Source organism: Eretmochelys imbricata, chromosome 3 (genome assembly GCF_965152235.1).
Source record: "Eretmochelys imbricata isolate rEreImb1 chromosome 3, rEreImb1.hap1, whole genome shotgun sequence".
NCBI classification, from domain to species: domain Eukaryota; kingdom Metazoa; phylum Chordata; order Testudines; family Cheloniidae; genus Eretmochelys; species Eretmochelys imbricata.
Window position 1 is genome coordinate 159,290,564 of NC_135574.1, and position 17,158 is coordinate 159,307,721.

At 37.8% G+C, this 17,158-nt stretch overlaps 1 protein-coding gene across 1 annotated transcript in view; it reads right to left on the bottom strand.

Moving 5' to 3' along the window:
* FBXO28 (F-box protein 28) overlaps positions 1-17,158 on the bottom strand; it is a 29,792-nt gene that overhangs the window by 9,233 nt on the left and 3,401 nt on the right. Inside the window, exon 2 of the mRNA XM_077813701.1 lies at positions 270-379. Coding sequence (XP_077669827.1) covers positions 270-379 — 110 coding nt within the window. The remainder of the gene's footprint in view (positions 1-269; positions 380-17,158) is intronic.

A 17,158-nucleotide genomic window follows, 5' to 3' on the forward strand; every position in this document is an offset into this window, starting at 1 on the left:
GATAACATTTATCTATACAAACAGACTTTAGGGTTCGGCTAAGTGTTTTTGCAAGAAAAATAACCCATAGAATTTTACCACCTAAACCAGATAATTCCAATTACAGCCAAAATATTGTCAATGTTTTTCTAGAATATATTAATTTAACTAGATAACTGAAGTAAACTTTTACAGACTTAGCTTTACACTTAAGAAATAATGTTACTGTGTTCTTACTTACGTGTTTTAAGATATAGTATTTGGAACGCATAGCTGTAATTGGCACATACCTTGGAAGTTGTGCTTTAACCTGTTTCTGACACAAGTTGTGATATCTTTCCACTTTCAGAAATCCCTGATTTAACATTCGCTGGCAGACCAAGTCCATTCGCTTACAAACCTATTTTTAAAATACAGAACAAAGGAAACTTCAAATGTCTCAAACCAAGTTGTTTTCATGATTAGTCAGTCTGTGCTTGTTCAATGGTGGAAGATTAGTTTTTATTCTTTCTGATTTGCAAACTAATCCTAAATTGGATAAAATGTCAACTACAATACAAAATAAAATTGTTTGCCCTTTACTGATCCTGTTATAAAAAAGGCAACTTCAACACTCATTCAAATCTGTATCACTTCTTCCTTCATGTTAATAGAAGTTAGCAGCAGTTCAGTTTAAAGGCTCATGTTTAAAGACTCGTTATTTATGTCCACTAATGGTCTCAGCCATATCCTCCAAAGAGAGGTAGGACCAGATATTTCAAAAGTTGTTTAATATATCAAAGATGACAAAACCCCACTTTGCAGTTAATTTCACATCTAGAAGCTTTTCGCCAGAGCATTTTCTCTCAGAGAAGTCTGAAGGAGTGCAGAGGGACAAAGACTGATCTTGGACTTTTTTGGGAATTGTCCCACTGCGTAGCAGGGGTTTTCATAGGCAAGAATTTTCAACCTTATGGAAATGTTTTATAACGTAACAATATATATTGTTTGGTTATCATAAGCAAACCATGAAAAATCTAAAAAAAACCACAGGTTTGAGCTAAATTAACATGGTATTGGTGTTGACCATCAGACTCACTTGGCATGCCACAGGCAGAGTAGGATCCTCGTGGGTAACCACCTGTCTCCCACCACTAGGTTTCCATGGAAATTGTAACTGTGTAAGGATGCATGTGTGGTGATATGGGACAACAGTCTCATTGCCCTCTGATATCATCCTCACGGGGTATTACTGAGTAGTCATTAGGGTTTAGAATCTCGCAAAAATGGGATTCCTTTATACACATATTACAGGGGTTTTGTAAGTTGAATTGTGTAGTAATGTAGAGGTACCTGAAGTTGAAATTACAGTTGCATTGGGGCCCAGTGATCCACACTTTGAGGTGGCAGGAGACTTGATTTATGTTTTAATTGCCGCCAGGAAAGCCACAGCAGTTCAGAACCTGCACAGGTTCGTGCTACCTTATCTCAGTCCCTTCAGCTCTCCCGCCTGTGTCCTGATCCGTGTACCGCAAGCTTGCCCTGGGCTGCTCGGTGGGTCCTGACAGGGTAAATATTAGCTAAAAGCATGTTAGCCATCGAGTGAAGAGAGAGAGAGAGAGAGAGAGAGAGAGAGAGAGAGAACCCTTATCCCCTGTGTTTTTCTTGGGACTTGTTCAAGTAATTGTTGAAACCTGTTATTAAGGGGTTAATTATTTAAGGAGGGATGCCTTCACATATGTATAGTGTTAAGTGTTTATTGTGCACTGTTAGAAATTAGATATTAGGCTAACCAATACAGTTTAGGGTTAAAGTGAGCAAAACAGATTCAGACGAGACTTCTGTTATTAACCAAAATACAGCATAAAAATATACTAAATATCCTGGAGGTTTTTTATGAATGAAACATAGCCAGGCTATTTTTAATCACCCTAACTTGTGGGGTTTGATCATATGTTCAATGTAATGTTTAATATGTGATATGTTCAATGTAGTAGTGGGGGAAAGTACAGGAAGCTATGTTACAATGCCTTAATGCCTATCAGGGGATAATTACTCAAATAGAAAATGAGAACGGTAAGTATAAGGCCAACTTCCACCAAAGCAAGGTGTTAATAATCCAGGAAACTAAATTAAATAGTAATATAAAGGAATGGCTGAATAAAAAGTATCAAAGAAACAAGGGAAAAACCCTCTACTTACCAGAAAATACCAAAAGCTTTGTTTCCCCGCAGATCTTAGAGACCGTAATAATGCATTTTGTAGCTCATATCCTATAACCTGCCAGGCTAACAGTCTCTGTGCCTTTAATTTGTAATTTCTAAATAATCCTCAGCAACAAAGCCACCAACAGCTAACATGTTGCTGTAAAAGCTGAAGAGGATGTGTGTCTGGGGAAAAAAAGGCGAAGCAGGCAAAGCAAATTGCTTCTAACCTGAATCTGGCAAAATAATATTAAAATTAGGGACCCATAAAACATCTAATTACAAGGTTCAGCATCCTTTTAGACAAGGCTATATCTAATGTATGTGTACAAGGTAAAGCAAACCCTGCTTACTACCCTTCTAACCCGCAACTGGTGGGGGAGGCAGTAGGAAAAGGAGAGAGGGTGAAATTCAATGTTATTTATATTGTTTTGTTACTTGCATGTTTTTATTAGCCAAATTGTGGCTCAAGTTATTAATGAACATATTCCTAATTTAACTAATCGACTGTGCATTATTATTCCAAAAATAGGTAGCAAGTTAGTTGCAGTTCTGGACTTACCCAACAAGGGAACGAAAGCCAGGAAGTATAATCTTTTTCTGCTTTACACAGAAATAATACTTTTAAGGAAGCACTGAAGCTTCTAACAATCAAAATGTAGCAAACTTTGCTACCCACAATATAAACCGTGGTTGTTATTATAGGTCCTAATTCATCAAAGTAAATTGTTCAACTTATCTAATTGCAATTTTCCCTTTATATTTCCTAAATAATAAAGCACATATTAATATTTTTTTTCTTTTTAACCCACTTGTGTTTTAATCTAGGATTTAAAGACTCAAGGAAATCACCTTTGGCTCCTGACTAAATTGTTAAACTTATTTTATAGGCTAACCAAGGTGTAAACCCAGAACAATTAATGATTTCAAACTTCAGGTTTCCTGGACTTGCTCTAAGCCAGTGGTTCTCAACCTTTCCAGACTATTGTACCCCTTTCAGAAGTCTGATGTGTCTTGCGTACTCCCAAGTTTCACCTCACTTAAAAACTACTTGCTTACAAAATCATACGGAAAAATACAGAAGTGTCACAGCATACTATTACTGAAAAATTGCTTACTTTTCATTTTTGCCATATAATTATAAAATAAATCAATTGGAATATAAATATTATACTTACATTTCAGTGTATATAGAGCAGTATAATAAAAGTCATTGTCTGTATGAAATTTTAGTCTGTACTGACTTTGCTGGTTTGTTTTTTTTACATAACCTGTTGTAAAACTAGTCAAATATCTAGATGAGTTGATGTACCTCCTAGAAGACCTCTGTGTACCCCTAGTAGTACGCATATCCCTGGTTAAAAGAAAAGGAGTACTTGTGGCACCTTAGAGACTAACCAATTTATTTGAGCATGAGCTTTTGTGAGCTTGTAGCTCACGAAAGCTCATGCTCAAATAAATTGGTTAGTCTCTAAGGTGCCACAAGTACTCCTTTTCTTTCTGCGAAGACAGATGAAGTGAGCTGTAGCTCACGAAAGCTCATGCTCAAATAAATTGGTTAGTCTCTAAGGTGCCACAAGGACTCCTTTTCTTTTTACTAACACGGCTGTTACTCTGATACCCCTGGTTGAGAACCACTGCTCTAAGCAAAAATGTTTATTCCCTTGGTGGTATGGTTTGGTGGTATGTTGGGATTACTTGTTTGTTTGATGGTTATATGTTTTATGTCATGTGACTAGATTGATAAATTGTTGCAACAATATTTTTGTGCGCTAAGGTGTGAATAAAAAAGTTAATAGGAAAATAATTTGATGGTACCACACAGTTTCAATATTAGAATTAGGGTTTAACCACCATGTGCATGTTCCTATAAGACAGCAATGGTAGTTCCATTTTTGCAAATGTCAGTCAAATATAAGTATATTTGTCTCAATGAAAAAATTAATTGTAACTAATATATATATAAATATAAATAAAATTTTGATTTGGAGTTTGTCAGGACCCAGATTAAAATTCAGAAGTTCACTGAGCAAACTACCATAATATTAATGTAAGATTAATAACTATATTAGAGCTATTAGAACAGTTTTATAATGTTACAATATATAATTTGGTTATCATAATCAAACAAAGAAAAAAATTAAAAAAACAGGTTCTAGCTAAAGTAACATGGGGTTGGGGTTATCAAGATAATCACCCCAACAAGTAACTGTGTGTGTGTATTTCTGTTCTGCACAATATACTGGGAAGAAATCTTGCTGACTTATTTGTTTTGGGTTTTGCCCTTGTAGAATGTGTGTCATTCTTGTATTTTGTTTTTGAGGGTTCACTGCTCAGATTGTTTAACCCTCACATATGGAGGAGCACTTGGTTGTTTTATATCACTCTCTTGCTTTAGCAAACCGCTTTCATGTTTGCAAGGCAATAGATCACTGTAAATGTATAATGAATCCTTTAAGCTAAGTTATTTGCCACAAAAGGAGCATGATGGAAACAGGATCCCTTAAACACCTCAGATTTTCAGGGATAGTAAAAGGAATTAAATTATCAAATCAAAAGCTGGTAAATGCCCATAACATCAAGTCCCACAACATTGTACCAGGAAAGGGACATGTCTTTACAGATATTCAGAAAACGATCCTCAGAGGCGACGAGACCCAAGCCAAAACCGGCTCAGAGGACCATGTACCTGACAGCATTATTCCTCCTCTGCAGCAGCCCTGATGTCCTGATAGTCGGTTTGGTGAGATGCCTGGCCAACTAAATGCAGACTTGTGAGCTCCAGTATTTGACTACCATATGAAGGAAGCTGAGAAAAAGGACTTTTCTGTAAAACTCCAGATGGTGAACTCTAACTCTGTAGTAACTGTGGTCTGGAGCCAACAGCAGCAGCCCGTTGTAAGGATACCGTTTGGTGCACTGGTGTCATCTTCAGAGCAATATGATCTCATCCCCAGATGGCAGTATACTGAATTTGGGGAAGACTAATAATCAAAACATGGGACAGTATTGAGGTTATTGCCTGAGCTAATGGTGTCAATGTACAAATATACATTAGAAAAAAAAAGTATCTAAAAGGGGTCGCCATGGTCAAATTGGTTCCCCATTCCAGTAGTGGAATCAAGGAAGCCAACCCCTAGTAGGTCCTATCAAATTGTAAAGAGTATACTAGGTGAAAGACAATGAGGAGTACTTGTGGGACATTAGAGACTAACAAATTTATTTGGGCATAAGCTTTTGCGGGCTAAAACCCACCTCATCAGATGCATGGAGTGAAAAATACTGTAGGAAGATATATAAATACACAGAGTACATGAAAAGATGGGGGTTGCCTTACCAATTCGAAAGAGATAATTCAATTAAAGTGGGCTATTATCAGCAGGAGGAAAAATCACTTTTGTAGTGGTAATCAGGGTGGCCCACTTCAAACAGCTGACAAGAAGGTGAAATTCCACTGATGGCGTATTGCTCTGAAAAGGGGTATCAGTACATTGGCAGATACGATATGGCTGAGGTGAACACATCACCATGTGGCTAGAAGGAAGATACCAACAGAATCCATTGTCATCGTCGTTGGTAGCCTAGCAGTCTAACCAAGCATGATGCTCTTATGAGAAGGATGACATATAGTGGAGATGGTCAGTATTGTGTAAAACCAAATATCAAAGATCTTTTTATGCTCAATTTGAGTGCAAGGTCAGAGGGTCAAAATTTGTTACACCCCAAGGGTGGCAATTCCCCTTTATCTCATCTATTGTGTTATGTAAAAAGCACAGGTTTAAGCAAAGGATAAATCCCTAAATTTATGAGATAGGGTGATTGTTAACGAGCCCTGTCAAGTGGAGGACTTAATTATATTCACTGCCTTGCCTTCATCATATTCTGTCTTTATTATATTCAGCAGTAATGCAAGGAACCTATAGGCCTATATCCTGTTTATTAATCTTTATTAGCTTCAGCAGTTGGCATAAGGCTTGAGGCCCATTAACTTTGGCATAGATAAATGGCCCAATAGTAACCCCTAAGTTTTGGGGAACTGGAAATAGATTGTAAGGGGACCAACCATAGAAACATGAGCTAACACCAGCTTTTGAAAAGTTTTTGAAAGAACATCCAAACACAAGAGTGCCAGGGCAACGAACTGACATATATGATAATAAGTTGAGATCATTAATATACTAACCTATAGAAGAAGGGCACCCCAACTTTATTAGCGTTAAGAAAGAAGAGAGGAGAAATCCTTACTGAATATGCATTAGACATGGTGGCATCAGCATATTATAAAAAGCTGTATCCCAGCCTGTGCACAATAGGGGAGAGAGAGATGTAGCCTTTGGGAGGTGTCAGAATGATGGCCTCTGGTGACGAAGAGGAAGGCAATGGTGAGGAAGAAGATAATGGCCAACATCTCAGACTGGTCTGCAAGGGATGGTGTATGGATGTTCAGATGTACTTTCTGTATTCTCCCCATCTACCTTACTGACTTAGTGTTTGTGACTTTGCTTAATATATTAATAAATTATTGTAAATACAGAAGAGGCCTACAGTGTGAGTGTTGCAGCTGTGCACATCTGGGTTCGCAACTATATAGTAATTTTAATAATACTGGGCCTGATCATGGGACAAGAACTTGTCAATCATCAAACTTAGAATTCTTAAGTAATCAATATAATTAATATATTATTTATAGATCGGGCTACAATCCTGGGAAAGGGATGCCCGAGAAAGCACAGGGATGGCTACTCCCATTATATGGCTGTTCCTTAACGAGCTATGCTGCCACTAGCTATCATCTTGTGGCTTTATACAAAAAATATCACTGGGCCAAATTCTGTCCTGGTGTAAGCAAAAACAATTCCTATTGACTTCAATGGGAGCTGCACCTACATGTACCTGGGCTGAACTTTATGTACAGAGGTTCCGATGGGTCATAAATACTTTAATCTCTCAAAAATGCCAAAGACCTATGAGCCAGAAGTTGAAATTTTAAAAAGCATATACATGGAAAATTTTATTAAGACAAAAACCATGAGATGCAGAATTAAAGCATCTCAGATACATTTCTGTTCACTTTAAACTGACCAGTGTCAATAATGCTTCCTTAAAAGCGTAAATAAAATTATTTTAATCAAAAAATATTTCTCCATTTCTAATGGAGTCTTTAATTACAAAGATCACACAGTACTGAGTCTAGGTCTTAGCACAAAACAGATATTTTACAAAACAGAAAGCCAACATGTTGAAGATTTTTAAATATATTTTATAAGGTATTTGTAAACTGAATAGCCAGTATATAAATTACAACTGGTATATTTTAACGTGTCATGTTTTCAGCTTATCAGTAATTGATATTGCCTCTTCAAAGGTTGACTAGAAAAGGGAAGTGGAGATTCTTTTAAGGCTACATGTATGTGCTGAATGCCCCCACATTTCTCTGCTGAATGGAGAGCATTCAGCAGAGAAATATATTTTTAAAGAAAGAATTTAAAAACTAGCTGCTCCTCTCTGAAAGTTCTTAGCAGCTCAATTTGCTAGATGTCTGAAAATTAATTGTCAGCAATAGGAGCTCAGTCTCTAGTAGGCACAAAACAGCACAATATTTCCATGGGGGGGGGGGGGGGGGAGTATTTGTGTGCGTGTGTGTTGTTTTTTTAAAGAGAAGTTAAAATGTATGTGCCAAAAGCCCCCATAGTGGTTAGTGAGGGCATTCAGCACAAAAGTCTAGGATTGACTCAACTGCGTTTCCCATTACATTTAACTTCTAAGGTTGAAACATCAACATCTACTTTGAATTTACTGGTTTGTCAGTCTCAACACTACATTTATTTGGTATTTTCACTAAAAAGAACTCTATTTAACAAGCTTTGAGCACCTGTTGTATGAACCTGCAGTCTAAGCCAAAAGATTTGTGTTCCATTTTGTTCATTTTAGACACTACAAGAATGGTGCATAAACACCTCTTAAATATAAGGTCGCATTTGTCTTCAGGGACACATGCCCACATTTGGGCTCAAGATTTTCAAGTCAGTATTTACCATATATTCTGAACAGTTTCACATTTTCCTATTAACAAGTACACTGGCCACGGGACAGCTGCAGAAAGATTTACAGGGAGCAAAATTTGTTCTCCGTATTTAACAGAATGGAAAAAACTAGGTGGAAGTCACTATTATTTTGTCTCTGAAAAGAACTGAGATAAAATCTGGGGCACTATTAGAGAATCAAAAAGTGCATAATCATTGACAGTCTAACGCTTTAAGAGCTAGTATACTGTGCTGCCCTCTCAGGCTCTGTGCGCTTTAGTACTTGCTGAAGACTAGGAAGATCCATGGGAAAAAAAGGATTCCTGAAAGGTAACATGAAGAACCATTGATCTTTAATTCTAGTGCAGTTCTCCCCCACACTCATCGATGGAGTCAGCTAAGTAGTCAGTTTAAAGTGTTGGTGTTTGAAAAGAAAAAAAAAATCAATTTGAAGGAAACTTTATGGCAGCTAAATTAAACCATATTTGTTCCAAGACAACCTCTCAGAAGTATTACTCTGGTCCAGAAGCAGGGAGTCACCTACACAGTGCTGTATGAATACCTAAAATACCACCTAAAGAATTCTGGTTTCAAATATAAGAAGCTTGAATTCTAGTGTTACTATACATGGCAAAAGCTAGTATATAAAAGATAGGTTTCAGAGTAGCAGCCATGTTAGTCTGTATTTGCAAAAAGAAAAGGAGTACTTGTGGCTCAAATAAATTTCTTAGTCTCTAAGGTGCCACAAGTACTCCTTTTCTTTTTATATAAAAGATAGAGATTTTTCTGGCAAATACATTGTGAAGTTTGTCACTGTTTAATTAAAATAGTACAATAGACAAAGAAATAATCTTAATACAATTTTTGTGGACAGATTCATTGCAAGATATGTGAGAATATTCATCATCAAGTTTATACTGACATCTAGGGTATATATATAAAAAAATATTTTCTAGTGTGTTCAGCTATCCCCCAGGCAGTAGCCCTCAAAAAGTAATCTGAGCTGCACTCAGGATAAATTGAGATATTTAAGTATGGGGTTTATTAACCTTACATAGGTAAAAATAAGAACAAGCATCTCTCTTTTGCAGACAGAAAAAAAATCAGCTGTGGTAAACTTAATTCCTGTATATTACTTAGCTTCAGTTGTGCTAATTATCACAAGTTTGAATCTGAATGCAAACTGATCAGGAGTGCCAACAGCAATTGAGAAAAGAATGTCTGAATCTATATATTATACCTGATAAAGCCCATCCTCCTTCATTAAAACATAAGGCGACTATTTAGTCATGAGTATTTTTAATAGAAGTCATGGACAGGTCACGGGCGATAAACAAAAATTCACATGGCTGGCTGCAGGGCCGTCCAAGCGGCTGGCAGCGGTGTGGCTGTCCCCGGGACCAGCTGCTTGGGCGGCCCTGGGGTCAGCCATTCTGGCTGCTGCAGAAGACACAGAGGTTGTGGAAAGTCACGGAATCCGTGACAGACAGAGCCCTATTTAAATCGCAATTTCTATATTATATTGCACAACAGAAAATTTACATTTCCACTTGAAAGTTTTAGCCTCCATTTTAAAAGTATTAGTAAATATGAAACCGAATGAATTAGTAAAAAATATCCTTTACTTTGCCAGTTGCTACTTTGTTAGATGTGGCCAGGAATTATTTTCAAGGACCAGTTTTGGAAATCAGCATAGGAAGATTAGTCTCAAACAGAAGGGTTTTCCTCTAGCCAGCAGTAGCAAGCAAAATAGCATTACTATGTTGGAAATGATCTATACTATTTCCTCAAGAAAGTTTCTGAATGCAAGTGATTTGAATGGACAAAACAACCATTACTTTTAAAATGTAAATTTAATCTGTTCATAATGATCATGTTTACCAAGCCTCACTAGAGGATTTTCCTACTATCATAAGTCTGCGGCAGACCTCAAACCTGTCAAGTATATTCCATGCACCAAACTGAGCACTTTAAAGTTCTTCCAGAAAAATCTCAATGAAACTGAAGAATTGGAACTAGAAAGAATAATGTAAGTCACCACATGCAGAGCAACCATGTGAAAGCTTTACAGAAATTAAAAATATATTTTCATTAATTTTTCTGTAGACAACTGAAGTGGTTGACACAATCTCACAGATTTAGCAGCTTTTCCTTTGTAGCACAGATCACGTCTGCCTATCTTCACTAGAGAGATTTGACAAGCAGTGAGATCATATGAGAGAGAAAGTATGCAAAATATTTAGATACACTGCACCACAGCCTGGAGCTCCCCTATACTTTATAAAGCTTCTGTTTCAGATTATTTGAGCCATCTTGTTATAGAAATTATCAAGGCCTTATTTTAAATTCTACAATGAAGTAAAATGAACAGCCATAGATTTCCTGAAGTTCTTAGTTCTGGAATAGTAAAGCTCTAGTGTACAGCTTGCACCATTTTTTCTTTATGTTTTGGATGTAGACAGAAAAGGGAAGTATGCCATACAACCTGCTAAATATGAAGTTGGTTATAAGTACCCGAGTTCATGACAACATTGTCTTCAGTGAGTACATGTGGAGATTAATCCTGGATCATTCACTCCAACCACCCTTGTTGTGGCAGTAACTTGAACTTGAGCTCATTTCCAGGATATCACAGCTGTATAGAAAACTGAAGATGTACACATTTATTGTCCCACTGTTTAAAAAAAAGTGTCCATTATTCAAGCCTCTAGATCCATTTATGTTTAAATACATTTTAAAAAACCACAATCTAACATATTGTCTACAACTGGCAGCAACAAATCCATCCCAAAACTAGTTCAAAAAATAACTTACAGCCACATCATCCCTACCCAGTCCTTCAGATAAGAATGTCCATCACACACAAACCCACCACAGACAAGAACCTAAGTAAGGAGATGGGCCATCACTGTGGCTTGAAGGTCAGCAAACCTAGACCCCTGAAGACCAACAAAAGTAGCAAGTTCAAATAGAGGACCCCTCACCAAAAATGCTATTCCTCCAAGTACCTTAGAGACTAACAAATGTATTTGAGCATAAGCTTTCGTGAGCTACAGCTGTAGCTCACGAAAGCTTATGCTCAAATACATTTGTTAGTCTCTAAGGTGCCACAAGTATTCCTTTTCTTTTTGCGAATACAGACTAACACGGCTGCTACTCTGATTCCTCCAAGTGTCAATTCCCAAATCTCAGGCCTAGAATATCTCTTCTGAGCTCAGCTGTCAGAACAGAAATACCAGGCTCTTATATAGCACTTAACACTAGCTATCTACATGCTTTAACAATGGGAATCATGATATTTACTTCATATGAACAGAGGGTGAAACTGAGGCAGAGGTGCAGCAACTTGCTTAAGGTAACCCAACAGGTCAATGGCAGAGCTGGGAATAGAATTGAAGTTCAGCATTTTAACCACTATACAATGCTGCCTCACATTCAAAGCGTTCATAGAAAGAAAAACGGTATCTGTCAGTGTTTTATTTTTACTTAAACCCAGAATATTAGTGGAATGCTTTCTGAATGCCATCAGGATATTGATTACCTTCTCAGAATATCCCTTCCTCTTCATCCTGTCTTTTTCAATAGCCAGGTAATCGGACAGAGTTGTTGCAGAGTCATTGAAACCTGAGAACAGAAGTCTTTGCAAGATGGAAGATGTGCAAGTTTCCTAACCAACAGGATTACCAGATGTTTTCAAAAAGCTTGACCAGCAGGGTGCAACTTCAATCAAAACCTCAAGAGTTCCTTATGATTAGATATGGGCAGAAAGGAAATGCATAAAGCAGACCCCCTGAAGGGACCTTCATCTGAAGGACAGATGGTCAGCTACTGTTTTCCCCTGGATTCATCTGTCTGGAGTAAAACTTGGGTACTTTAAAGTTATGGCTTAGTGCAAATAGAGCAGACATGAGACTCCTTAGTTGTTGAATTGTATTTCCAAATACCTATTTGTTTAGACATCATACTTATAGATCTATTTCCCTTCTTAACCAGTCAGCTGCATTTTATATACAGCGCTTTAAATGACAGCAGATGACACTCTGCCCTATGAAGCATAGTGAATGTTTTTCTTGTGGAGTGAGATGATCTCAGTCTTGCCTGATGAGATGACAGACATCACAAACAGGTGATGTGCCTTTACTTCCGCCTTTAATGACAGAACTACAAGCTTTATGGCTTTTAACACAAATTATGCTCCTTTTGGATTCCTAGAGCCAACCTCTCCATTGTACTAAAGAGATTTCCTAGTGTTGTGCCCTCCCTGCCCTTCTTCCACTCAACCTACATCTTCTTTTCAGTTTATCTGGCTCCAATATATCTCACCTGAGAAAAATCTGATTGCATCAGTCCCCTGGGGCGATACAGAGATATCAAAAGAATAACTGAAATTAGAACATTTGTATCCTCCAGAGTGCTGATCCAGGGACAATAGAAAGGACTGAAGTGATCTATGTAAGCAAGTCCAACTCACTAGGTCAGTTCACAGATTCCAAGGCTAGAGGGGACCACTTTGATCATCTAATCCAGTGGTTTTCAAACTTTTTTTCTAGGGACCCAGTTGAAGAACATTGTTGATGCCCAGGACCCAACAGAGCTGCAGATGAGGGGTTTGGGACGCAGGAGGGGGTTCCGGCCTGGGGGAGGGGGGGCTCAGGGTTGGGGTGCAGGAGGGGGTCAGGGCTCTGGGCTGGAGTTGCAGGCTCTGGGGTGGGGCTGGGGAATAGGAGTTTGGGGTGCAGGAAGAGGTTCCAGGTTGTGGGGGGGGGGAATCAGATCTGGGGCAGGAGATTGGAGCACAGGGTTGGGGTGCGGACTCACCTCCGGTGGCTCCCGGTCAGCAGCGCAGCTTGGGTGCAGAGGCAGGCTTCCTGCCTGTCCTGGCACCACAGACCACGCTGAGCCCCGGAACCATCCAGCAGCAGGTCTGGCTCCTAGACAGAGGCGCGCAAGCGGCTTGGCACGACTCTCGCCTGCAGGTACCGCGCCCCCCTCCCCACAGTTCCCATTGGCTGGTTGAGAGTTCCCATTGGTTCCCGGCCAATGCGAGTGCGGAGCCAGTGCTCGGAGCAGGGGCAGCACGTGGAGCCCCGTAACCCCCTTGCCTAGAAGCCGGACCCGCTGCTGCCTGCTTCCGGTGTGCAGCACAGTGTCGAAACAGGTAAGCACTAGCCTGCCTTAGCTGGGCAGCACCACCAACGGTTGGCGGTGCTGACCAGAGCAACCCAGTGCCTGACATGCCGCGACCCGACCCAAAGTTTGAAAAAACGCTGATGTAGTCTCACTTCTAGTATAACACAGGCCATAGAAATTTCCCAAAATAATTCCTAGAGCATATCTTTTAGAAGAAACATCCAATCTCGATTTAAAAATTGTCAACAATGGAGAATCCACCATGACCTTGGGTAAACTGTTCCAATGGTTAACTACATTCACTGTTAAATGTACAACTGATTTCAAATTTGTCTAGCTTCAACTTCCAGCCATTGGATCATGTTATACCTTTCTCTGCAAGACTGAAGAGCCCATTATTAAATATTTGTTCTTCATGTAAGAACTTATAGACTGTGATCATGTCACCCCTTAACCATCTTTGTTAAACTAAATAGATTGAGTTTTTTTCAGTCTATCAATACAAGCAGGCTTGGAAGGGCTACGTTTTTTATTTGAAATTCCAGTAGACATACAAACCAATGAAAAAATATTTCCATCAATAAATGGAATTTCCAGACAGGCAAAATGGGGGGGGAAAAAAAAAAGCTGCTTGAGAACTTAAGAGTTTTATTTAAGTATATTAGGGTGGTCGATTAATCGCTGTTAACTCCCGTGATTAACTCAAAAAAAATTAATTGCAATTAATCACACTGTTAAACATAGAATACCACTTGAAATTTATTAAATATTTTTGGATGTTTTTCTACATTTTCAAATATATCTATTTCAATTACAGCCAGAATACAAAATATACAGTGCTCACTTTATATTTTTTTATTACAAATATTTGCACTGTAAAATGATAAAAGAAATAGTATTTTTCAATTTACCTCATACAAGTACTGTAGTGCAATCTCTTTATCATGAAAGTGCATGTTACAAATGTAGGATTTTTTGTTACATAACTACACTCAAAAACATAACAATGTAAAACTTTAGAGCCTACAAGTCCACTCAGTCCTACATCTTGTTCAACCAATCGCTAACAGAAACAAGTTTGTTTACATTTACGGGAGATAATGCTGCCCACTTCTTAATTACAATGTCACCTGAAAGTGAGAACAGGCGTTCTCATGGCACTGTTGTAGCCAGCGTCGCAAGATATTTACATGCCTGATGCACTAAAGATTCATGTATCCCTTGATGCTTCAACCACCATTCCACAGGAGATGCGTCCATGCTGATTATGGGTTCTGCTTGATAACAATCCAAAACATTGCAGACCGACGCATGTTCATTTCCATCGTCTGAGTCAGATGCCACCAGCAGAAGACTGATTTTCTTTTTTGGTGGTTTGGGTTCTGCAGTTTCCACATCAGAATGTTGGTCTTTTAAGACTTCTGAAAGAATGCTCTACACCTCATCCCTCTCAGATTTTGGAAGGCACTTCAGATTCTTAAACCTTGGGTCGAGTGCTGTAGCTATCTTTAGAAATTTCACATTGGTATCTTCTTTGCATTTTGTCAAATTTGCAGTGAAAGTGTTCTTAAAACGAACAACACGTGCTGGGTCATCATCAGAGGCTGCTATAATATGAAATATATGGCAGAATGCAGGTAAAACAGAGCAGGAGACATACAATTCTCGCCCAAGGAGTTCAGTCACAAATTTAATGAACACATTTTTTTAACGCGCGTCATCAACATGGAAGCACGTCCTCTGGAACGACAGCTGAAGAATGAAGAGGCATATGACTCTTTAGTGCATCTAGTACGTAAATATCTTGTGATGCCAGCTACAACAGTGCCATGCAAATGCCTGTTCTCACTTTCAGGTGACATTGTAAACAAGAAGGAGGCAACATTAGCTCCTGCAAATTATAACCAGACTTGTTTGTCTGAGTGATTGGCTGAACAAGAAGTAGGACTGAGTGGACTTGTAGGCTCTAAAGTTTTACTTTCTTGTTTTATTTTTGAATGCAGATTTTTTTTGTACATAATTCTACATTTTTATGTTCAACTTTTATGATAAAGAGATTGTACAACAGTACTTTTATTAGGTGAATTGAAAAAAACGTATTTATTTTGTTTTTAACAGTACAAATATTTGTAATCAAAAATAAATATAAAGTGAGCACTGTACACTTTGTATTCTATGTTGTAATTGAAATCAATATATTTGAAAATGTAGAAAACATTCAAAAATATTTAAATAAATGGTATTCTATTATTGTTTAACAGCACCATTAATCGCAATTAATTTTTTTAATCGCTTGAAAGCCCTAAAGTATATTTGTTTTGTATGGCATGTGACGCTGTCAATGTGTTTTTACAGATATAAAGCTTTAATTATTTGAATTTGTGTCTGGTGTCATTAAAATAATTGTCTGACCCCCCTGCAATTTCCTGCAACTGTAATAATTTAAATAGATAAAAATTAAAAAAAACTTAAAACTCATAATTGTGAGGAACTGTGAACATTTACATTGATAAAAATAAAAAACTTAAATATTGATATCTGTCAAAATAATAAAAACAAATTCTAACAAGCCTAACTACAAGTCATGTTTTCTAATCTTTTAATCAATCTCCTGGCTCTTCTTTGAACCCTCTCCAATTTATTAATATCCTTCTTAAATTCTGGACACCAGAACTGGACACAGTATTCTACCAGTGGTTGCAGCAGCGCAAAATACAGAGGTAAAATAGCCTTTCTACTCCTATTTGAGATTCCTGTTTATACAACCAAGGATCGCATTAGCCCTTTTGGCCTCTGGGAGCTCTTGTTCAGCTGATTATTCACCATGACCCCCAAATCCTTTTCAGAGTCACAGATTCCCAGGATAGAGTCCCCCATCCTTTAAGTATGGCCGACATTCTTTGTTTCTAAACATATACACATTTACCTGTATTAAAACACAAATTGTTTGCTTGCATCCAGTTTACCAAGCAATCTTGTATTAACGACCTGTCTTCTTCATTATGTACCACTCCCCCAAATTTTGGGGTCATCTGCAAACTTTATTCGTGATTATTTTGTTTTCTTCCAGGTAATTGATAAAAATGTTATAGTATAGGGCCAAGAATAGATCCCTACGGGACCTCATCAGAAAAATAACCACTCAATGATGATTCCTTATTTACAATGTTTGAGTCCTGTCCATTAAGCCACTTTTTAAAAAACCATTTAATGCACGTCATGTTAATTTTATTTTGTTCTAGTTATTTAATCAAAGTGTCGTACAGTACCAAGTCAAACCCCTTACAGAAGTCTAAGTATACATCAATACTATTACTTTATACTTGAGCATTTGTTGAAGAGTTTAAAGCAGATTACTACCTGAACTCCACAAGATTTCTGGGGAACTATGAAAAAGATTTAACATAAACATTGGAATCTCATTGTCTAGAACAGGTTCTACGGCTCCCATACAGCACTAAAAACTTGCATAATTCCTCTTTACTGGATTCAATATGGTTGCTGATTGAACATATTAATGAACTGTTTTAGTTTTTGAGTGATCCCTTTAAATAGCCTCAGACAGATAAAGTGAAGATTATTATATATTTACATTCCTGGAGGAATAGAAGCCAGAAGTGTTTACACTGAGATTCTTGATGTCAGCGGATGGTCGGAAAAGAGGTGTGTACTTTCTTTCTCTTGGAATAATTATCCTCTGCATCTATCTTTAGAGAAATGCCTTCTGAGGAACTTGGTGAAAGGATTTGTTTTTCGCTTTCATTGAATCAAAAATTAAAGATGGAATAGACCCACTGAATTATTTTGTTCATCCTTCATTCAGTGCAGTACTGTTCCCTACAG